The sequence below is a fragment of the Ranitomeya imitator genome, chromosome 8 (genome assembly GCF_032444005.1).
Source record: "Ranitomeya imitator isolate aRanImi1 chromosome 8, aRanImi1.pri, whole genome shotgun sequence".
NCBI lineage: Eukaryota > Metazoa > Chordata > Amphibia > Anura > Dendrobatidae > Ranitomeya > Ranitomeya imitator.
The window spans coordinates 75,850,117-75,875,467 of record NC_091289.1 but is presented as its reverse complement, the minus strand read 5'-3'; the positions used below and the strand labels follow the sequence as shown (position 1 = coordinate 75,875,467).

Genomic DNA, 25,351 nt, shown 5'->3' with positions numbered 1-25,351 from the left:
TGATCAACAGTTATCGACGCTTGTGATGACCGAATGTGATCATTTGCAGAGTGAAGCAACATACAGGTGCTTCTCACAAAATTAGAATATCATCAAAAAGTTAATTTATTTCAGTTCGTCAATAGCAAAAGGTGAAGCTCATATATTATGCACAGCTCTGGCAAAAAGTAAGAGACCACTGCAAAATACTCAGTTTGTCTGATTTTTCTCTTTATAAGTATATTTTTGAGGAAAATGTAAATTGTTCTTTTATTAAATAAACTTCTGACAACATGTCTCTGAATTTCCAAGCAATACATTTTGTTTTGTTTTTTTTCCGAAAAAGGAGAAATGGTCAAAATAAGAAAAAAACAAGTACTTTCAGACCTCAAATAATGCAAAGAAAACAAGTTCATAATCATTTAGAAACAACAATACTAATGTTTTAACTCCGGAAGAGTTCAGAAATCAATATTTTGTGGAATAACCATGATTTTTAATAACAGCTTTCATGCGTCTTGGCATGCTTTCCACCAGTCTTTCACACTGCTTCTGGCACAAAAATTTAAGCAGTTCTTCTTTGTTTGATGGCTTGTGACTATCCATCATCCTGTTGATTACATTCCAGAGGCTTTCAATGGGGTTCAGGTCTGGAGATTGGACTGCCCATGACAGGGTTTTGGGTCTCTTAATTTTTGCCAGAGCTGTAAAGTCATTACAAACAGAGTGATGTATTTCAAGCATTTATTTCTGTTAATGTTGATTATTATGGCATACTGCCAATGAAAACCCAAAAGTCATTATCTCAGTAAATTAGAATACTTTATAACACCAGCTTGAAAAATTATTTTAAAATCTGAAATCTTGGCCTACTATAATGTATGTTCAGCAAATGGCCTCAATACTTGGTCGGGGCTCCTTTGGCATCATTTACTGCATCAATGCGGCATGGCATGGAGGCGATCAGCCTGTGGCACTGCTGAGGTGTTATGGAAGACCAGGTTGCTTTGATTGCAGCCTTCAGCTCATTTGCATTGTTGGGTCTGGTGTCTCTCATCTTTCTCTTGAAAATACTCCATAGATTCTCTATAGTGTTAAGGTTGTTGCATAGTTTGGTTGCAGAAGAAACATGTGAGAGTAGATTATGCACCTATTTCCACCACACTTTTTCCTTCCACTCAACTTTCCATTAATATGCTTGGATACAGCACTCTGTGAGCAGCCAGCTTCTTTAGCAATGACCTTTTGTGGCTTTCCCTCCTTGTGGAGTGTGTCAGTGACTGCCTTCTGGACATCTGTCAGGTCAGCAGTCTGCCCCATGATTGTGGAGCTTACTGAAACAGACTAAGGGACACTTAGGAAGCCTTTGCAGATGTTTTTTGTTATTTATTCTAATTTACTGAGATAATGACTTTTGGGTTTTCATTGACTGTAAGCCATAATCATCAACATTAACAGAAATAAACACTTGAAATAGATCATTCTGTTTGTAATGACTCTATAATATATGAGTTTCACTTTTTGTATTGAAAAACTTAAATACATTTTTTGATGATATTCTAATTTTGAGAGAAGCACCTGTAACTCAGTCATCACTATAGTAGCCGCAATCTAGTAGATACACCCCTATTTATTCTAATAGTAGCGGAGGTGTAATATTCGATCGCGGCCACTATACAGTTGAAGGCGCTGTGTTGTGCCGCTCCACAACAGAGCATATTCGACTGTGAACGGCTGATTGGCAGGTGTCGCATCAGCACCGATCTGGTATTGATGATCTACCCTAATGATAGTGTGTTGGGGGTATTCAGCACTTCTTCAAGGAGGGGGGTGTGTGAGAAGGTTTCCACACCATTAGGTATATAAAAGTACTCGGCACTTAAATAAAGAAATATATGTGCAAATTTTATTTTAAGGCAATCCAAAAAGTACAGTGGTAATGTTTAGGTCCCAAAATAAGGACCTTCATCAGACACAGATTGTTGTAGAGTACAGAAAAGACGTTATACAGCCAGTGCTAGTCAAATGTGGCCATACAGCAATGTGTTGAGACCTGGACAAAGATTTTGGGACTGAAGCGTTATGACTGTACCTTTTGGATTTCCTCATAATAAAATATGCATCAATATTTTTCTATTGGTGGATAGGACATTAATACAAAAGTACTGGACAATCCCTTTACACTACTAAACAAAAAGGTAGTGAAAAAGCATTAAAGGATGATAAAGAATATACTGTCTAAAATACAAGTAAAGGCAGCAAAACTCTAATCTGAAAATATGCTGCATAAATAATAAGAAACTCACACTGAATGCCTTTTTTCTACTGGTATTTGTGTTGGTAAAGCTAATGACAGATGACATGATGAGGAATACAGTAAATTCTCAAATTTCACGAGTTTAATCAAGCGAGAAGTGCAGCGTTGCCTTAAATAGGGAAATATAGGCAAATCCCAGTGCCGGGACGACATTGACCCCAAGCCTGCAGGTGCGGACAGCGCGTAACCCGACGGTGCTGGGATCTCATGTCCGCAGAGTTCCCAGTATCCTCGTGACACACTGGTAACAGAGTATTCTGCTCATTGCCTCACTAAGCGGAGCCATGTGCATCCCTGACAGTCCAGACGATGACTTCTCTGCATCTCATAGCGGTCGGCACAGAAAGTTCACAACTGGTTTAGTGATAACAAAAAAACAATGTGATTATAATCACACAATTATCAGTGGAATCTCCTCAAGTCGCAGTTACCCATGGGGTCAGTATTGGACCTGTTTTCTGGCATGTTTACTAGCTTTTTATGCACAGTAAATTGTTTGTGTTTGCAATGCTGGTGACTTTTCTTTATTAGTCTACTCCAAAAATAGTTATTTTTTTTAAAGAATATATTTTCTGTTATGCTGCCTACTTACTATTTATATTACTCTTTCCTGAACAGACGACTCTTCATCTTTTCATTTTTTTCTTGCCCTTCTTCCAAGAATTATAACTTTTTTGTGTTCTTTTAGATTTTTTTATTTTTATTTTCAATTTAACATTTTTCATTTTGTCTTCAATATTTTTTTGGGGGGACAAGTTGTAGCTTTGAATGACGTCATTCACTTTACAAAATGGAAAAAAATAGTAATTTTTTTTCTATTGTTGAAATAAGGACATTTGTAAAAAAAAAAAAAAAAAATTGTCTTGCCCTTAATTTTTTTCCATCGATGTGGCTATGTGAGGGCTTGACATTTTTATTGATACCATTTTGAGTCTGTGATATTTTAACAGCATTGCTTCTGGATGCGCCGCAAATTAAAAACAACAATTATCTTATTTCCATTTTTTTTGTCTTTATGTCATTCACCATATGGGCTAACTAATTTTATATTTTGATAGACTGGACTTTTATGGATGAGGTGATATCAATTTGATTTTTTTATAAATTTTTCTTCTTATATATTATATATATATATATATATATATATCTATATATATCTATAGGGTCGGCCATATACAGTATATGGATACACCTAAATAAAATGGGAATGGTTGGTGATATCAACTTCCTGTTTGTCGCACATTAGTATATGGGAGGGGAAAACTTTTCAAGATGGGTGGTGACCATGGCGGCCATTTTAACGTTGGCCATTTTAGATCCAACTTTATTTTTTCCAATAGGAAGAGGGTCATGTGACACATCAAACATATTGCGAATTTAACACGAAAAACAATGGGGCTTGGTTTTAACGTAACTTTATTCTTTCATGAGTTATTTACAAGTTTCTTTTTGCTTAGAGCTACTGACATGCCGCAGAGGTTAACACGTGAGGAGCGGATGGAAAATTATGTTGATGTCTGGTGAATGCAGTACCCGGGTCATTGCAGCAGATTTCAATCAGAGTCCTGAATTTGATGAATGGGAAAAACAAAAAATGGAACAGGACCCTCAGTTTACACAGAACATTATGTTCAGTGATGAGGCAATCTTTTTTGGGTGAACCATTTATATGGATACACCTAAATAACATGGGAATGGTGACAGTTTTCTTGCGTAGGGTGTCTTGCATTGAAATCTGCTGCAATGACCCGGGTACTGCGTTCACCAGACAATCACACAATTTCTATCCACTCCTCACGTGTTAACCTCTGCGACATGTCAATGGCTGTAAACAAAGAGAAACTTGTAAATAACTCATGAAAGGATAAAGTTACATTAAAACCAAGCACACCATTTTTTTCTTGTGAAATTCTCAATAAGTTTGATGCGTCACATGACCCTCTTCCCATTGGAAAAATACAGTTGGATCCAAAATGGCCAACTTTAAAATGGCCGCCATGGTCACCACCCATCTTGAAAAGTTTTCCCCCTCCCATATACTAATGTGCCATAAACAGGAAGTTGATATCACCAACCATTCCTATTTTATTTAGGTGTCTCCATATACATGACCCATCCTGTATATACAGTGTGTATATATATATATATATATATATATATATATATACAGTGCCTTGCGAAAGTATTCGACTCCCTGGAACCTTTCAACCTTTTCCCACATATCTTGCTTCAAACATAAAGATACCAAATGTTAACTTTTGGTGAAGAATCAACAAGTGGATCACAATTGTGAAGTTGAACGAAATTTATTGGTTATTTTAAATTTTTGTGGAAATTCAAAAAGTGAAAAGTGGGGCGTGCAATATTATTTGGCCCCTTTAACTTAATAATATTTTGCGCCACCTTTTGCTGCGATTACAGCTGCACGTCGCTTGATGTATGTCTCTATCAGTTTTGTACATCGAGAGACTGAAATTCTTGCCCATTCTTCCATGACAAAAAGCTCGAGCTCAGTGAGGTTTGATGGAGATCGTTTATGAACAGCAGTTTTCAGCTCTTTCCACAGATTCTCGATTGGATTGAGGTCTGGACTTTGACTTGGCCATTCTAAAACCTAGATACATTTATTAGTGAACCATTCCATTGTAGATTTTGTTTCATGTTTGGGATCATTGTCTTGTTGGGAGACAAATATTCGTCCCAGTCTCAGGTCTTTTGTAGACTCCAATGGGTTTTCTTCAAGAATGGTCCTGTATTTGGCTCCATCCATCTTCCCATCAATTTTAACCATCTTCCCTGTCCCTGCTGAAGAAAAGAAAGCCCAAACCATGATGCTGCCACCACCATGTTTGACAGTGGGGATGGTGTGTTCAGGGTGATGAGCTGTGTTGCCTTCACACCAAACATATCTTTTGGCATTGCTGCCAAAAAGTTCAATTTTGGTTTCATCTGACCAGAGCACCTTCTTCCATATGTTTGGTTTGTCTCCCAGGTGGCTTGTTGCAAACTTTAAACAACACTTTTTATGGATATCATTGAGAAATGGCTTTCTTTTTGCCATTCTACCATAAAGGCAAGATTTGTGCAGTGTACGACTGATTGTTGTCCTATGGACAGACTGTCCCACCCCAGCTGTAGATCTCTGCAGTTCATCCAGAGTGATTATGGGCCTCTTGGTTGCATCTTTGATCAGTCTTCTCCTTGTTTGAGATGAAAGTTTAGAGGGACGGCCGGGTCTTGGTAGATTGCAGTGGTATGATACTCCTTCCATTTCAATAGGATCGCTTGCACAGTGCTCCTTGGGATGTTTAAAGTTTTGGAAATCATTTTGTATCCAAATCCGGCTTTAAACTTCTCCACAACAGTATCACGGGCCTGCCTGTTGTGTTCCTTGGTCTTCATGATGCTCTCTGTGCTTCAAACAGAACCCTGAGACTATCACAGAGCAGGTGCATTTATATGGAGACTTGATTACACACAGGTGGATTATATTTATCATCATTAGGCCTTTAGGACAACATTGGATCATTCAGAGATCCACAATGAACTTCTGGCGTGAGTTTGCTGCACTGAAAGTAAAGGGGCCGAAAAATATTGCACGCTCAACTTTTCAGTTTTTGAATTTCCAAAAATATTTAAAATAACCAGTACATTTCGTTCAACTTCACAATTGTGTTCCCCTTGTTGTTGACTCTTCACCAAAAATTTGCATTTGGTATCTTTATTAGTGATGAGCGAATATACTAGGTACTCGAGATTTCCCAAGCACGCTCGGGTGTCCTCCGAGTATTTATAAGTACTCGGAGATTTAGTTTTTAATGCCGCAGCTGAATAATTTATATCTGTTAGCCAGCATAAGTACATGTGGGGGTTGCCTGGTTGCTATGGAATCCCCACATGTACTTATGCTGGCTAACAGATGTAAATCATTCAGCTAAGGCACTGAAAACGAAATCTCCGAGTACTTACAAATACTCAGATGACACCCGACTGTGCTCGGGAAATCTCGAGTACCGAGTATATTCGCTCATCACTAATCTTTATGTTTGAAGCATGATATGTGGGAAATGGTTGAAAAGTTCCAGGGAGCCGAATAGTTTTGCAAGGCACTGTATATATAAATATATATGTATAGAATTTAAGTCCGCAAGGACAGGGTCCTCTGTACTAGTCTGTCATCGTAAATTTGTGTTCTGTAAATTATATCTATAACTCTGTATGTAACCCCTTTCTCATGTACAGCACCATGGAATTAATGGTGCTATATAAATAAATAATAATAATAATATAAAACATTTTTCCATAATGACTGTAGTATAGCGAAAGTATTTTTGTTTGTGAAAAAAACTTTCTGAAAATAAACAGTTGGAAAAAAATTGTTTCTATTACTTTTAATCCATTTAGAGGACTTGTACCTTCTTGATCTCGTGTTCTATATATTATAATAATGTTATATAGGAGTATACAGTTAAATTGGCATTCTCCTATGAAGCCCAACCACTTGCCTGTCTTTATAGGAAGAGTAAGATGACATCCATGGGTCTCCTCCTATCTGCACCCCACAATTGTGTTGTACGGGGGGACCATGGGAACCGGAGCATGAGCAATTGCACCATTTACATGCCACTATCAGTGATGGACAGCATCATTTACGTGGTTAAACAGGAAGCTGTTGGCTGCGTAGTGCCTGCCCAGCTTATATATTGTCCCATGATATAAATGTATCTAGCTCGTGACTTTAACACTTTTTGTTAAGCATGTTACGGGTGTCGTATTAGCATAGACTTTGGCGGCACACAGCTGTACCATGGCACTGATATCTGATTAGTGGAGGTACGTTCCTCTAGGATACCCCGCAGGGTGCTAAACAATAACATGCGAAGACCACTGGAATAGCCCTGTGCCACTAGATCCTTTGTTGGGTCTCATGGCTATCTCCACAAGGTTAGTTATTGATTCCCATGAGCTGACCACGCTGTCTCCAGTGGGGACATGATACCATTGTCTGTACTAAGACCATGACTTCTATATGTGTATCCTATACATTGGGTTATTATGACTTCTGAATCCTACATAGCATAAATACAGGCATTTTGTTTAGCGGTAAAGTTTTCATGTTTTTACTAATTATAACATTTATTTTTTTCTTGACAGACTCTGGCAGACCTGGTACAGGCGTAAAACAAGATGTCTTGCAATGTTGGTAACGACTATATCTTTTTGTGCAGTGCACAGGCTGCATGGGGCATTGTGCTGGAAACACTGGCTGCAGCAGGAGTTCTGTTTACTATCGCTCTCATGCTAGCACTTCTTATTATGGTGCCACGTATTTGTGACAATGCCAAACGGGCTTTGGTGCCTATTCAGTTCATCTTCCTTATTGGCACACTTGGAATATTTGGTCTTACATTTGCTTTCATCATCAGACTTAACGCACAGACTTGCCCAACGCGTTTCTTTCTTTTTGGAGTGCTATTTGCCATCTGTTTTTCTTGCCTTTTAGTTCATGCTAGTAAATTAGTGAGACTGGTTAGGGGTGGACTGGGGATGTCCTGGTGGGTGATGCTGATCACAGTCATTTCCCTGTCATTTGTACAAATTATTATAGCTATTCTTTATGTAGCAATCTATCTGGGAAGAAATATGGTTCAATGCAATCTGGCAACGGCAAATCTTCCAGCCCGTAACCTTGACTTTGTGCTTATACTTATCTATGTTCTGGCATTGATGGCTGTCACTTTTATCGTTTCAATGATAGCTATGTGTGGACTTTGCACGTACTGGAAACGACATAGTGTCCATATTTATGTAACAATGTTTTTCTCAATTGGCATTTGGGTAGCTTGGATTTCTATGTTGTTAAGAGGGAATATATCTTTAGGAACTAATCCTCAGTGGGATGACCCCGTGAGAGCCATTGCTTTAGTTGCCAATGGATGGGTTTTCCTCATTATGTACATGGTCCCCGAGCTTTGCTTGATGACTCGACAACAATCAAATTGTGCCAAACCGTGTAACCAGTCACAACCACATCTTCTGCGGCAAACTGTTGGAGTTGACAATCGAGTATTCTGTCAAGATGATATATCCCAAGGTAAGTTTACATATAGATATCAGCTATTTTCTATCACTAAGGAGAGGGTTGCTTTTTTCCAGGTTTTATATACACTTTCATTTATTTTTATTTTTACATTACCTGATACTGAGGTGCAACGTTGTAGTTACATTATACCAAGCGATAACAATGGTGAAATGTAATCTAACCTTTGTCTTATGTGTTCTAGGAACGTCTTAGATCACACCAAGCCATTTTATTCTCTGATTATTAATACCTTGGCAGTTATGTGGGAGCAGAAAGTCAAATACAAGTTATTTTTAACAAAGCTGAGTTGTAGAGCCAATATATTAAAATGGGTGTAGGTACGGGCCTTTTACGAAAAGCGGGTATAATATCGCATCATTGATTCAATGTGTCCTGTCATTGTGCAATGCAGACATGTTACGATTTCAGTGACACATTGCTTTTTGACATTGATCAAATCTTTTACAGCCTAAAAGTGATTGTTTGTTAACAGTATATCCTCCCATCGGAAAAATAGGAAAATAGTAAAAGATGAGCGGTCTTAAAATTAAATATACATTTATATGTAAGAATAATTGTATGTCTTGGAAGGTCGCTCCAGAATGATGTTCACTTGCAAATGGTCCCTTACTCTCTGTTAGAAAAAAATAACCTCTTAAAACTACTAAGTACATTTTACGGTAATATCTAAAATATACAGTCATGAGAAAAACTAAGTGCACCCTCTTTAAATGTAAGCGTTTTACATATCAGAATATGATAATTGCAAATATTTGGTCTTTAAAAGGTCTAAAAATTAGGTAACAACACATGACAAATGTAATTATTTATTTAACAAATATTATGCCAAATGCAGAAGTAATGTGAAAAGTTAATTTATTAACCCTTACTGTTTCCATAGAAATTAAGTGGGTAAGGAGTAGCCAGGTGCTGCAAAATCAAATGTAGTTTATTAATTATTCATTAGCAAGTATAACCACCTCTATAAAAGCAGAAGTTTTGACAGGTTGCTGGTCTGGAACATTTAGACATGTTTAACACAAGTGGGGAAAACCTTGAGCAATAAAGAAACAATTGATGTTTTGCAGCCACTGGACTTAGGCATCTTGCAGTCTTTGAGCTAGCCATGAACTCTTCTGTATAGCAAAGTATTAAAGAGGCATATGTGAGGGAAATTGTGCTGAGCTGGGAGTACAAGGTGTAGCTAAACCAGCCATTTTGATTTATCATAATTTATTATACTTTAGTGCTATAAAATTAACCAGAAAGCTCTGACGGAGGCGCACAGCACTTAAAAGATGTGCCTAATTTATTAAGAGGCATGATGAATTAGGTGCATCTTACTCCACCACGTCTCTTCTTTAAGACCATTATGTGTAATACCAGTCTTAAAAAAGCACTGCCAACAAAGTTTTTATCCTCTTAATATATTGCAATCATCATATTACATGGCAATATGTACTTTTTGCTCATTTTACCCTTATACCCAGTTAATTCTTCTGTTTTCCATTAGGTCTATGACATCACATGATTAAAAACTGACAAGCTGAATCCTTCTAAGATTTATGTAGAACCAGAAAGTCTATATTCCTTGCACGAGTCATCAATGGAACTACAATTCTACATCACTGCAAAGTCCTTGGTAACCCAGCTCCACTTCAACTCCTGACCCAGGTTCTCCAGTCCTTCCTCCTACCACGGACTTTGCGGTGATGTAGAATTGTAGTTTTAATCATGACATAAAGCTTAGAAGGATTGAGCTATTCTGTTTTTAATCCTGTGATGAATTGACCTAATGGAAAACAGAAGAATTAGCTGGATAGAGAAATTGTAAATACACATTGTCATGTAATATGATGACTGCAATATAGTATGAGGATAAAAACCTTAATGGGATTGCTTCTTTAATTAAGTAATTAAGGAGGCCCTTTAAGATTTGCTTTTTTATTAAGAAATTTGGTGTTATGATCTTCTTATATGTATCTATAATTTATTAGAAGGATTATTTTGGCTGAATATACCCTTTATAAATACTATTCCTTTGTGAATATATTAGTTTTAATTAATGACATTTTGCAGTGATACCCATTGCGAAATTATTGCAAAAAAGGTTCTACAGAGCAGCACATTTCACTGTTTGCACAACCAAGGGTAAAACTTACATCAACAAGTGCTTCTCACAAAATTAGAATATCATCAAAAAGTTAATTTATTTTAGTTCTTCAATACAAAAACTGAAATTCATATATTATATAGAGTCATTACAGAGTGATCTATTTCAAGTGTTTATTTCTGTTAATGTTGATGATTATGACTTGCAGCCAATGAAAACATAAAAGTCATTATCTCCGTAAATTAGAATACTTTATAACACCAGCTTGAAAAATGATTTTAAAATCCGAAATGTTTGCCTACTGAAATATGTTCAGTAAATGCACTCAATACTTGGTCAGAGCCCCTTTTGCACCAATTACTGCATCAATGCGACATGGCATGGAGGCTATCAGCCTGTGGCACTGCTGAGGTGTTATGGAAGCCCAGGTTGCTTTGATAGCAGCCTTCAGCTCGTTTGCATTGTGGGTCTGGTGTCTCTCATATTCCTCTTGACAATACCCCATAGATTCTCTATGAGGTTAAGGTCAGGCGTGTTAGCTGGCCAATCAAACACAGTGATACTGTTGCTTTTAAACCAGGTTTTGGTACTTTTGACAGTGTGGTCAGGTGCCAAGTCCTGCAGGAAAATTTAATTTCCATCTCCAAATAGCTTGTCGGCAGAGGGAAGCATGAAGTGCTCTAAAATTTCCTGGTAGATGGCTGCGCTGACTTTGGTCTTGATAAAACACAGTGGACCTACACCTGCAGAAGACATGGCTCCCCAAACCATTACTGATTGTGGAAACTTTACGCTAGACCTCAAGCAGCTTGGATTGTGGCCTCTCCACCCTTCTTCCAGACTCTGGGACCTTGATTTCTAAATGAAATACAAAATGTACTTTCATCTGAAAACAACACCTTGGACCACTGAGCAACAGTCCAGCTCTTTTTCTCCTTGGCCCAGGTAAGACACTTGTGTCTATTGGTCATGAGTGGCTTGACACAAGGAATGTGCCACTTGTAGCCCATGTCCTGGATACATCTGTGTGTGGTGGCTCTTGAAACGACTCCAGCAGCAGACCACTCCTTGTGAATTTCCCCCATATTTTTGAATGCCCTTTTCTTAACAATCCTTTCAAGGTTGCTGTTATCCCGGTTGATTGTGCACCTTTTTCTACCACACTTTTTCCTTCCACTCAACTTTCTATTAATATGCTTGGATACAGCATTCTGTGAACAGCCTTCTTCTGTCCTTTTGTGGCTTACCCTCCTTGTGGAGTGTGTCAATGACTGCCTTCTGGACATCTGTCAAGTCAGCTGTCTTCCCCATGATTGTGGAACCTACTGAAACAGACTAAGGGACCTTTCTAAACACTTAGGAAGCATTTGCATGTGTTTTTTGTTAATTATTCTAATTTACTGAGATAATGACTTTTTGGTTTTCCTTGGCTGTAAGCCATAATCCTCAACATTAACAGAAATAAACACTTGAAATAGATCACTATGTTTGTAATTACTCTATATAATATATGAGATTCACTTTTTGGATTGAATAACTGAAATAAATTAACTTTTTGATGATATTCTAATTTTGTGAGAAGCACCTGTATATCCGTATCATAAATTGGCATGGCTTATATCTCAAACCTGCAGCTCCTGCTAGTTTAAACTGCGGAAATGTTTTGCAGCATGTGCATGAGATTTCTTAAAATCTCATTTGTTTTTCTGGCATTGTAAATGGAGCAGATTTTCAGCAAGCGAATACGTACTTGTTTTTGCACTGTGGGAACTTACCCTAAAACATGGAGCAGTGTGGTCTTAGTAAAACTGGGTCAGTATGGTTGGTACCAGCTGGAAATACCTGTCTGTGTTTTAGTAAGTAAATACCTAAAGTTATTCGCAGAAGAATGTTGAGTGGGAAAATACTTCAAACTCGGGGAAGTATAGACTAAGTTTTGATTAAGTTTTGATGTCATTGCTATTGATAATCATGACTCATGCCTAATTTCAAAATTAATGGCTGGCTACACAAACTTGTTTTTTACAAATATATATTTAAAAGGGCAGGTGTGACATTAAAAGTGCAGGGGTGTGTCAGTCTCTGAGGTATGTGATATAAATAGCTATTGTCTCTGGTTCGGGTTGAGTCATGCACCCACAAAATACCCAACGCCTGATGCAAATATATAGATGTAAACGTCTTTTGTTCTATTGTGTAGCTGTTTCGAAGAAACGTGTCATAAATGTTGAGTATCAGAACTTTCGGTGGGTTAAGTTCAATTTGGCCAAAGTAAAGGCACCATTAGCAAGGAGCTACTTAGGATAAACCATCACACAATCTTCTATTATATACAGTGATACTCACAATGTGACATGTTCACAAATTATAAATACATTTCTATTGTCCATGATAAAGAGTTTGTGTTTTGCTGCAATGACTTTTATTAAATGCATAAACTAAGCAGCCATAATATTTAAGTCACCTACATAAATTGTGTAGGCTTCCCTCGTGTCGGCATAACAGCTCTGAGCCCTTAAGGCATGAACTCCAGGAGACCTCATAGGGTGTGGTGGTATCTGACTCCTACGACATTAACAGCTGATCCATTAAGTCCTATATGTTGCAATGCAGAACCTTCATGAATCAGACTTGTTTTTCTAGCACATCCCACCGATCCTCAATTTAATCGAGATCTAGGGAATTTGGAGGCCAAGTCAATGCCTTGAACTCTTTCTTATGTTCCTTAAAGAGAATCTGTCAGTAGGATTAACCATCCTAAGATGTCTATAAGGGCATGCACTGATCTGAATGAGAATCTGCCTCCAGATTTTAAATGAAGGGCAGTTACCAGTGTGAGACATGTAACTAACCCAGAATAGGAGAACTGAACTTTGTCTCCTTACAAACACATTATTTGCAGCTCTCTCAGCTTTGCTGTATTGCAGCCCTGGCTGCCTGTGAGCTGGAAGCTGAAGCTGAGAGGAACATGCAGATGTGTCAGGTATAACCACACACAGCTCTGCAGTGAGGTCAGGAGAGCAGAGAGCAGCCATCACACTGGTAACTCCTCCTTCATGTTAAAGCTGCTCTGGAGGCAGAGTTATTTTCCAGACTCCATCCGCCCCGAGCCTGGAAGAGGTCATTTATATATAAGAAAAACATTGATTTCTCTGGAATAAGACATCGGATCTAAGATACCAAGGTATCATGTTATTCAGCTTCCTATGACCGACATGCTCATATATATGGTTTAGGAGGGTTGATCTTACTGACAGATATCCTTTGAACAAACTTTTTCTGAGATTCCTTAAACATTTACTGAACAATTTTTGCAGCGTGATATAGTGTAATAACCTTCTGAAAGAGGCCACTGCCAATAGGTAACGTGAGGATGCCATCTTGATATTCTTGTCCTTTAACAATATTTAGCTAGGTGTTAGGTATTAAAGTAAAAGTATGATTCACATGAATGGCAGGATGCAGGGATTCCTACAGAAATAGAGCATAACACTGCCTCCGTCAATTTGTCTTCTGCCCACAATGCTATCTGGTGTCATCTCTTCTCCGTGTCATGACACAAAAAAGTGACTCTTCAGTTCTGATGTTTACATGCCCATCTTCAGTGCTTTGTTCGCGAACATCAGTCACCATGAGCTTTTGAGGTTTACGACTGTGCAGTCCAAAACGCAGCAGGCTGTAATGCACTATGTGTTATGCTCCCATAGCCAGTCTTAACTTTTTGAGAATTTCGTACTATAATAGCTCTTTTGGGATCTACCCAGAAGGTATGACTAAAAAAAGGCAGAAAAATGAAAGGGAAGCATAGTGCAAAATATGTGATGTTTAACATCGCATCTAAAAGTAAAAAATACAAGCTGCTCTGTGCAGAAAATACTTTTACCTTATTTCTTTATATATTTAACTTTATTACTACTGTACCTTTTGAAATTAAGTACTGCTAATAGTAAAGTTTGATCAACTGTTACTGTCAATATGCACTAACATGTTTGGCTGTGACGCATTCTGATCATTCATCAGAAGATCATTTATTCTACACTTGCTGAGCCAAATTTTCTCCATATGTATGTACCTCTTTAGAATGTGGAGCAGCACTACAGCCAATGCAAACCTTCATTTGCCTGAATTTACAGCTCAGTAGTTGGACAAAACTAAAATACAACTTATTTTAAATACAATCATTTAATACAAATATTTAACTCACCATAGAGAGATTTGTAATGTTAACATGAACCTATTCATGGGAATTACAATGAAAATCCAACTTTGTCAATGTTATGAAAGTTATCATCATAGTGGAAGATAAAATAAAATACAGTAAAATTATAAGTAATTTGGAAGTCCCTTTTCTCTTGCAGTAAATTGTATAATTATATATACTGAGTATAGTATTGTTAAATACGCACAGAACACACCTATTAGAAGAAAAATGTCAGTAACTGGGAGTGGTAGCACAAATAAAAAGCCTTCTTGTTCTCCAGGTGCCTATTCACTACATTTTGGAGTATCCGTTGTAATTGTTATGTTGGTAAATATGTGGATTGTTAATAGCAGCCATGTATGCTTTCCTGAGACTGTTCAAATCAACATTAATAAGAAACTATGGCTGCTGACATTACAATTAGTCTGTTTTTTTTTTCTCTTAACAGCCCAGGATTCTGGAAGAAGTTCACCATCTTCTGTTCCACGGTTTGATGCGACATTAGCACTGAGGGTGAGTATTGAACCTTACAGAATATCCAAGACTTCACCGTAACTGATCCTTACAGTCTAACTAAACCTTACTAATTCTTTATATGTATTTTGTAGTAGTACAATTCCTTGTGGATTGATGGAATCTGGATCCTGAGACCCCCAACCATTGTTCAAAACCCCACTCAGAAGTGTGCAGCTCAGGAGGCAGAATTTCTATTGAATCTCTGCATATACTCAGGCAGAATATGTGTGATGAAAATTCCGCCATATCACATATCACATATCACTGCAACCAGTAGTGACACAGAAAAGCACAACCATCTTTTTTTTTTACCCAATTAAAATCGTTTTTTATTAAATAATTAAAAAACATACACCATTTAAGTAATCAATAAACCAAGTGTCTCAAATGTCAGGGACTGATAAACTACTAATAGCATCTTCCCTATGTAGAACGGGGAAAGCTTCTGAGCCTGCTCCAAACATTCTGACATACTCCATAACTTACATATCCATCATAAAGCGCTAAGGGGTCAGCACGCCAAGCTTTAGGCCTAAGTTGAAACATCTTTATAGTAGTTGGAGCTCCGCTTTTGTGTAGGTACTGTAGCTCCAAATCTCTTGCATACAGGTTATGGCCACCTGTAGATTCCACATGTGCTTTTAGTAATTTATTTAACTGTTTATGCATCAAAGTAATTTTTTAAATTTTAGATTATATTGAGATGTAGATGTCCTCCTTTTTAGTCCTACTGCTGTGGATCCAGCAATTCTCTGTTCCTTTTGCATTCCTCTACAGTGACTGCCAGCTTCTCAGTCTACTCTAAGCATATAGTGCTTCAAGGGGTTGTCTAGGCTTGTGGTGCAATTCTGTAGTCACTCTATATGTCAGGATTCTCCGTTGCTGGAAGCGGGAGAGCGCACAACCACAAATATTCAATTTGTATGAATCTAGCTAAGTACTGACTAGATGTGTGCAGCCTTGCTCAGGGAAAGGGAATTGAGTGAGGCTGGATAGGTGTAGTTGGAATGTACCCAGAAGTGTGCAAATTGCACCCTTGTGGTTACGTACCTGCCTCATCATGGAACCAGCAAATGCTGACATCACACACACTGTAAGGTTTAACAAGTCTGCAGTCACATAGAGCGACTGTCAGCTTGGGCCCCAAACCTGGACAATTCAATTTAGCTTTAAATGCAGAAACTGCAATTATCGGGTGTGCAGATGCAGAAGTTTAGTCACCCTGTGCGATTTGTGTGCTGAGATAACTTTGACCAAGGTTTCAGACCTTAATTAACCTCGTTAGGAAAGGCCCTCGCCTTTCCTGTGATGCAAATTTCCCAGCTTTATAAAAACCCAGCTTCCTCTAATCTTGTGCCAAAACCAGCAGCCATGTGTTTTTCTAAGTAGCTGCCTAGCACTCTGAAAAAGAAAATGGTGGAGGCCCACAAAGCAGGAGAAGGCTATAAGAAGATAGCAAAGCATTTTCAAGTTTCCCTTTCCGCAGTTTGAAATGTAATAAAGAAATGGCAGTTAACAGGAACAGTGGAGTTCAAGATAAGGTCTGGAAGACCAAGCAAAATTTCAGTGGGAGCTACTTGTAGGATTGCTAGAGAGAAAAATCAGAAACCCTGCTTGACTTCAAAAGACCTTCAGAAAGATTTAGCAGACTCTGGACTTCTGGTTCATTGTTCTACTGCTCACAGACACATGCACAAATATGGCTTTCATGGAAGAGTCATCTGAAGAAAATTTCTCCTGCGTCCTCACCATAAAATTCCGCATCAGAAGTATTCCAAAGAACATCTAAGATGCATTTTTGAAGCAAGTCCTGTTGACCGATGGTTAAAATAGAACTCTTTGTCCACAATGATCAAAGGTATGTATGGAGAAAAAAGGGCACAATTTCAGGAAAAGAACATCTCACCAACCTTTATGCATGCATGTGGATCAATCTTGCTTTGGGGTTGTGTTGCAGCCAATGGCATTGGGAACGTTTCCTGGGTAGAGGGAAGAATGGATTCAATGAAATTTGAACAAATTCTTGATGCAAACATAACACTATCTGTAAAAAAGCTGAAGTTGAAAAGAGGATGTCTTATACAAATGGATAATGATCCTAAACACATGTCAATGGCCCTCACAGTCCCCTGATTTGAATATCATTGACAATCTGTGGCTAGACCTCAAAATAGCAGTACATGCAAGATGACCCTGGAATCTCACAGAACTGGAACAATTTTTCAAAGAGGAATGGATGAAAATCCCTCAAGCAATAATTGAAAAACTTTTGGCTGTCTACAAACAGTGATAATTGAAAAAGAGGGTGCCACTAGGTACTAACCTTGCAGGGTGCCCAAACTTTTGCATCGTCCCATTATCCTTTTTGTAATGTTTAAAATATAAAAAAAATGACAATATGTATATATTTTTTTACTAAAATACAAAGGAAATGTGTCATCTGGGGCAGCACGGTGGCGCAGTGGTTAGTACTGCAGCCTTGCAGCGCTGGGGTTCTGGGTTCTAATCCCACCCAGGACAACATCTGCAAAGAGTTTGTATGTTGTCTCCGTGTTTGGGTGGATTTCCTCCAGGCACTCTGGTTTCCTCCCACATTCCAAAGACATAGGGATTCTAGATTGTGAGCCCCAATGGGGACAGTGATGATAATGTTTGCAAAACTGTAAAACGCTGCGGAATATGTTAGCGCTATATAAAAATAAAGATTATTATTATTATCTTCATCTTTAGGCCTTTTAGAGATTATTTCATCTTCAAATTGCTTAACTGTTCACAATAAATTATAATTCAAAATTGTCTGGATTAGTAGCAAAATTGGCTCATCAAAAAAGACTAATACCTTTAAAAATTCTTTACTTGATATACTTTAAAAACAAAAAACCCTCAAAAAATGTGAAAAAAACAAACAAGCAAACAAAAATCAAAACAATCAAAAATCAATTGCTAATCTGTAACCTCCAATTGATTTACCAGCTGAGGAACTAGTAGGCCTATTTGACCCTGATTCACCCTAACTGAACCCCTGCCTGTCAGCGGAGGTTGGCACCCTCTTGAAGCACAAATTGCGCCCCCACTCAATGACGGCTCGTCCTAGATTCCTTAGAAATCCCTATGATAGGGAGAATCACTATAGACCAAATATCACAATACCAATCTTAACTACAAAAATATCTGTACCTTTATAATGTTGATTGTATATTGCAGGGAACGTAAACATGGGCCTAAACAACAATTGGCCACTGTACAAAAAAACAAAGGATAGCAAAACTAGAAGCCAAACAAATATCTTATTAGTGGTGAATTTTTTAAGGGGGGGAGGGGTTTGATTACTAACCCTCCACAGTTCCTATTTACAGAGTCCCTACCTGGCCATGGAGGTTGGCACCCTATATAATACGCCCCCGCTCAACAAAGACTCACCCTTTATTACCCTACAGTTCTCCCTTCACTTACTCCCCATAATGATGAAATATGGAGAAGGGGAAAAGAATGGGTTAAAGTGAGTTTGCTCAGAGTGTACATCTCTTTTTGGACTGTTTAGACCAGGGCTCACCAACCTGTAGCTCGGGAGCCACATGTGGCTCGCGGTCCCATGAATTGTGGCTCGCGACTGTCTGCCAACTTGTTGCATTAGGTCCAGGTCTAGCAAACAGGTATAAAGACCACATCTCAAAATGGTGAATTTTGTGAGTAGCCCTGCACAGAAGTGAGGATCTGGATGCACATTTACTGGTCTTTGGGGTTTAGAGATGCTGGAGGTTGGTACTACATGTTAGAGGAGGTGCTCAAAGCTGGATGTGACAGTGTCTTGGGAGTCCTTGCTGGGAGAATACTGAATGGGGGTATTGTGGGAACCTCTAGATCTCAGTCTACTGCTTTGGAGTGATTTCGGTGGAAAAGCTTCCGTTATCATTATACCCGAAATGGGGGCATTGGTTGACCCTACTTTGAAGGGGGTGGGAGCTGGATGTGGCTCACGACCCTCTCTCAGTGCTGAATGTGGCTCGCGACCCTCTCTCTTAGCTGAATGTGGCTTCCAAGGTCAGAAAGGTTGGGGACCACTGGTCTAGACAATAACCCCCTTATTCTCATATAACATTATAAATTCTTCCTTTCCATGGGATATGGTCAAGTGCAGTGAAGTTAGGTTGGATATAGAAAAGCATTAGTACAATACTCATTACTCCTGCATTGCCACTCGTGAATCGCAGTTAACCAATAGCAAAAAATAATAAATAATAATAAATAATATCCTATACACATCAAACTTCTATTGCACTATGCCCAAACAGATCAGCAAACTGATAATTTTCAGTATAAAACTTAGCTTGAACATGTTAGATCAGCATCGCCTCGACGCGTTTCCCTCCCATGATAAGAGTTCCTCAGGAGGCCCATGGTAGCTTTGGTGTTCATTGAGAACATCATGGATGACGCCTGGTTGCAGGTGTTCATAAAAGCAGTAATTTTGACCGAAGGTGCCCAAACTATACATGGCACTGTATATTCCTATTTAATGGTTAAAGGTAGAAGCATTTGAAAGAAAATCTCATTAGAGCACCGTTTTCTGGGAAACATCCTACATTTTCTTCAACCTTTATACTGGGATGAAGTGTACTGGAGATGAGAATTTCCCATCACAATGAATCTAAATATACATGTTCTATAGTAGTTTTATTAGTGTATATCGCAATTGTTTATGATAGTACACTGTTTTCTGTCATCCATGAAACACCCAAATGATATGCCTATTCAGTCATTAAGTCATTATATTTGCATTTTTGGTGCCCAGATTTCCACAATTTATAGCTGGAGCCTCCCTTCCTAATAATGGTGTTACAATACGCTGTACCCAATGAATGGTATCACCTGAGAAATAGCGATGACTCAGGACGGAGCCCAACCATATTATTAATGCTGCAGAATTGTGTTCCCATATTACCTTTGCTAACAAACATCATATTGTTTTATCACTTGTTTTTTTTTTTTTATTGAACCAGTAACATAAGCAAGTAAATGTTATTTACACATAAGGCATCTACAAAAAAAATAGTCTGCCAGGATAGGAAGAAAGACCATTTTCCTTATGCAGCCGTGCTCTTGTCCTCAGGCTGCGTCGTTCTCTCCATTTACCCAATAGGAGCTAGACACAATACCTGGAACAGCTGGTGTTACTGTCTCATGAAGAAGGTCTACCATATTTTCTATGCTGGAAATTAACGCCTTCATGACTGGGCTATTGTCCTTTTTTTTTTTTTGGTTATCATTTTTTCCTCCCCTTCCAATAGCCATAGCTTTTTTATTTTTTCGTCCTTGTGAGGTCTTGTTTTTTGCGAGATGAATTGTACTTTTCAATTACATGATGGCTGGATAAATCAACCATCACCTGCAAAGGCAGGGACACGACATATGACGTAATTATTAGTGATGAGCGAATATACTCGTTACTCGAGATTTCTCGAGCATGCTCGGGGGTCCTCCGAGTATTTGTAAGTGCTTGAAGATTTAGTTTTCATCGCCCCAGCTGAATGATTTAGGCTATGTGCACACGTCAGGATTTCTTGCAGAAATTTCCTGACAAAAACCGGACATTTCTGCCAGAAATCCGCATGCGTTTTTTTTCGCGCGTTTTTTTTTTACACATTTTTTTTCACGGTTCTTTCCAATGCATTAAATAGCGGGAAAAACGTGAAAAATCCGCAAAATTAATGAACATGCTGCTTTTTATTACCGCGATGCATTTTTTCCCCAGAAAAAAACACATCATGTGCACAAAAATTGTGGAATGCGTTATAAATGATAAGGATGCATATGTATGCGGTTTTTATGCGTTTTTATAGCGAAAAAATGTGGAAAAAAACGTGTGCACATACCCTAACATCTGTTAGCCAGCATAAGTACATGTGGGGGTTGACTGGTTGCTAGGGAATCCCCACATGTAATCAAGCTGGCTAAGAGATGTAAATCAGATGAGGTGAGGAAAACAATCTCCGAGCACTAAAAAATACTGGGAGGACACCCGAACGTGCTCGGGAAATCTCGAGTAACGAGTATATTCGCTCATCACTAGTAATTATATGTCATACGTCATGATGGGTTTAAAAAGTTCCCTATGGTGGCCGGATATCAAGGCAACAAACCTGCCTATGGCCACTCTCAGGCTCATGTCTCCTGAGTGTATGTACTCGACAGTGGCCACAGGCACAGTGTGTATTTAGTCTTGGAAAATCTGCAAAATGGCTGTGAAGTGAAGTGAGCACATTATATAGATTATCACTCTTCAAAGCTGGGCTAATGAGTGTAACTAACAGCCCGTGAGAGGGAAACAGAAGGTTTTAGATTAGTCATGAATAGGTTTCATGTCCAAACTAATAGTTCACACTTTGTACAAATTAGGAAGACGCTACTTGTCAGTCAACTAGAAACCCCTGTCTGAAATATTGTCTTTTCCCCCATTTACAGGACATGGAACCAGCCAAGGAATTCTCCATACCTCGCCCTCAGCAGAAACCAGACTCATTTCTGCAGTACCGCACCCATGACTTGACCCAAATGTAAACCTTCATTGCCCTGGACTCCGTCTCTTCCCTGCAGAGGACGATATGTTGACGATGAAGATTTCATCAGGCCAGGAGGGGACAGAAACACTGGACTATGTTGCTAAAAGACTTTTTTATCTCAGTAACCTGACCTTGTATTTGGTGCATACGAGAGATGGATCAGATTAATATGATCACTTGACACTATGGGATGTGTCATTAATTTGCATACTGTCTGCAGTATATTAATTAGTAAGGCCAGGTAGTGTTGCCATGACATTAGTTTTTTGCACTCTGTTTTGTGGGTGAAACAGACAATCTGCAAAATCAAGTCTTTCTTAATAGTCAATGAAAGCATTCTTGCAATAGAGTTTCCTTAAACTTCTGGACATTTTGGCTTTTGCAACTTCTATGAATCAAATTAATAACCAAGAATAATTTAACGTGACCTTTAACCCTTAGCTCGATATTCTAAGCTGGTGTATGATCAATTGAAAAAGAAACTTTGATTTGGTCATACATCAGCTTAGAAGTTGGTTCAGGAGAAGAGTGATAAGAGTTACAAAACAGCAGTGACAGAGGAGCTCCTTGACGGAGTAACAGTTAACTTATTCTGCAGCCTGTTATGTATGGTGATACTTATTCTGCAGCCTGTTATGTATGGTGATACATGGTGGAAATAGAAGCCAATTTGGCCCACATTCTTTATGGAAACCTGTTGCAAAAATGCTTTTCAGACAAAATATACATGCATTTAAGCGAAAAATGAAATAAAAGTGGTCCATGTTCTTTAAACAAAGAAGCTCGGGCCCCCTACAGCCACCACTATGAGAGAATTCCTGCGTAAAGACTTGTACGGCTCTCAGCTGTATAAGGAGCCAAATGAAGACTAAGGGTCCTTTCACACTGCATACTGGCATGTCAGGGCTTATGTCCGAACCCACCGCAGAACTGGATTTGACGTACATGATGGCGGGGCCATTGACCATAACGTGTGCGCTCTGACATGCATCATTTCGGGCGTGTACGCCTACTGGAGACGGACAACAAGACACAGTCTACTACATCTGAGTGTCCCCCTCCAGTACAAGTCGACGTAATTATAGTCTATGGCCCCGTCGGCACGTATGCTGAATCCCATCCTGCTGGGGGTTCGGATGTAAGCCCCGACGGGACCAACAAACGGGTACCAGAACACAATGTGAAGCACCCTAAGGGTAAGCTTAAAACCGGCGGTCGTTAGCTGCACCCAGTTATTGTGATACAAGCAATCACTTTCTTTTGCAGCTTGTAATAGCTGATCAGTTGTGTTACCAGGTGTTGGACCCCCACCCATCTGATATTGATGACAAATCCTATGGATAGTTCAGCAATATGACAATAGTGACAAATCCCTTTAAGTAAATCAAAATTGGCATAAGTTAATATATTTTTTTTGGACAACCCTTTCAATATGACAGCTAAATCATGTTTGGTGTCACCAGGGTGCCATCTGGTGTTCATTGGTTGAAGATCACAAAACATCGGCTACAGCTGATCAGTCTCCAGACTTCACAAAACAAAATACACATAATATTAAGGATCTCTAAGGCTCATTGTGGCTGGTGTATTTACTCAGAAATCCATGCCAGAAGGACTGAAGTATCCTCTTTCTTTCTCTCATTTTTTCTCTTTATTTCTCTCTTGCTGTTTTTTTTCTCTCTTTCTTTCTCTCATTTTTTCTCTTTATTTCTCTCTTGCTGTTTTTTTTCTCTCTTTCTTTCTCTCATTTTTTCTCTTTATTTCTCTCTTGCTGTTTTTTTTTTCTCTTTCTTTCTCTCATTTTTTCTCTTTATTTCTCTCTTGCTGTTTTTTTTCTCTCTTTCTTTCTCTCATTTTTTCTCTTTATTTCTCTCTTGCTGTTTTTGTTCTCTCTTTCTCTCATTTTTTCTCTTTATTTCTCTCTTGCTGTTTTTTTTCTCTCTTTCTTTCTCTCATTTTTTCTCTTTATTTCTCTCTTTCTGTTTTTTTTCTCTTTTTTTTCTTTCTTTCTCTAATTTTTCATTCTCTCTTTCTCTTATTCTTTATCTTTCATTCTCTCTTGCCGTTTTTCTTTCTTTCTCTCGCTAGAGTTCTATTTTAGAGATCTATTAATAAAATAAGCTATTTGTATTGTGAAATCTAACAAGATTTTCTTCATGTAGTTATTGACAGCGCACTCATTCAGAAGCGGTAATATGCAATCTCCCCGTGCTCATATATATTAGATATTTGCAGCCATCAGCTTGAGTAATAAACAACCTGTTGTATATCTGGCTGACGGGAAATCAACAAAAATGCAGAAACAAACAGTGGCCCTGTAAGGAATGGGTTAAAGTTAGCTGCATCAATGTTATTCAGCGGGAAATATGTATTTGGCTCTATTGTCATCCATAGGAAACCTCAGCAAAGCCGCCATTCAATTAACTATAAAGAGCAAAAAGTGATGGGGATGGAAAATACGTTTTTTTTTGTGGCATGTTAATATTTAAACTGACCTAACAAAGGTATAATTTCTAGTAAATATACCAATCAGTATTTATTTATTGTTCTTTTAATATCAATATAGTTACTTTCTAGAGTTTTATTTATGACAATAATAAATTAGCATATGGAATTGAGGGAATCTGTCCCCACATTTGCCCTATCTAAACTATTAATATGGGCATACAGGATATAGACTGAGGAGAGTGATCCCTGTGTGCCCCATATCAGCTGTATTGTTGTGGATAAATAATCTTACCGTATCACTTTATATAAATGACCTCTTCCAGGCTTTGAGGAGGAAGCTGTCTGCAGATAACTCTGCCTCCAGAGCTGATTTTACACAAAGAGGAGTTACCAGTGAGAGAAGTAACCAACACAGAACAGGAGAAATGAAATTTGTCTTCTTGCAAACACATTTTTTTCTTCTCTCACAGCTCTGCTGTATTGTAACAATATTGTGGCCCTGCCGCCTGTGAGCTGGAAGCTGAGAGGAACCTGCAGATGTGTATCAGGAGAGCAGAGAGCGGCCATCACACTGGTAACTCCTAATATATAAAATCAGCTCTGGAGGCAGAGTTATCTCCAGGCATCATCCGCCCCTGAGCCTGGAAAAGGTCATTTATATAAAGTGATATATAGGGAAAATGTGGTGACAGATTCCCCTTAACCTGGAATAATTCTATAGTTACTTTTTTTTTTTTAAAACTACAGTGAGCTATTATATATAATATATAAAAGGAATGTGTCAGCAGGTTTTTACGATGTAATCTAAGAGCACCATAAGGTAGGAGCACAGATCCTGATTTCCGTAATATATCAGTAATATTTTTCTGTTCCAATACACTCAGTGCTGCACCCAGTAAACTAAGTGCTACATTGCAAGAATCAGGTTCTCTGCCCCTACATCATGCTGCTGTTAGATTATATAACAAAAACCTGCTGACAGATTCCCTTTAACAGGATTTTCCACTTAAAGGTTTCTTGCCTGCAATGGCCCAAGATTTGCAAATATAATAAATTCAGACATTACTCGTCCTCCGTGTGTGTGTTATGCCTTTCTGCCACTGCCGTGGTCTCTAAAGTGCAGATCACAGCTGCG

At 38.5% G+C, this 25,351-nt stretch overlaps 1 protein-coding gene across 2 annotated transcripts in view; it reads left to right on the top strand.

The window, feature by feature from the left end:
• Positions 1–24,307, top strand: part of LOC138647822 (G-protein coupled receptor family C group 5 member D-like) — a 40,304-nt gene extending 15,997 nt beyond the window's left edge. For both annotated transcript variants that reach the window (XM_069737095.1, XM_069737096.1), the window contains exons 2-4: positions 7,451–8,390; positions 15,141–15,205; positions 21,671–24,307. In XM_069737095.1, coding sequence (XP_069593196.1) covers positions 7,484–8,390; positions 15,141–15,205; positions 21,671–21,766 — 1,068 coding nt within the window. In that variant the 5' untranslated portion in view covers positions 7,451–7,483 and the 3' untranslated portion in view covers positions 21,767–24,307. The remainder of the gene's footprint in view (positions 1–7,450; positions 8,391–15,140; positions 15,206–21,670) is intronic.
• The last annotated feature ends 1,044 nt before the right edge of the window (positions 24,308–25,351 follow it).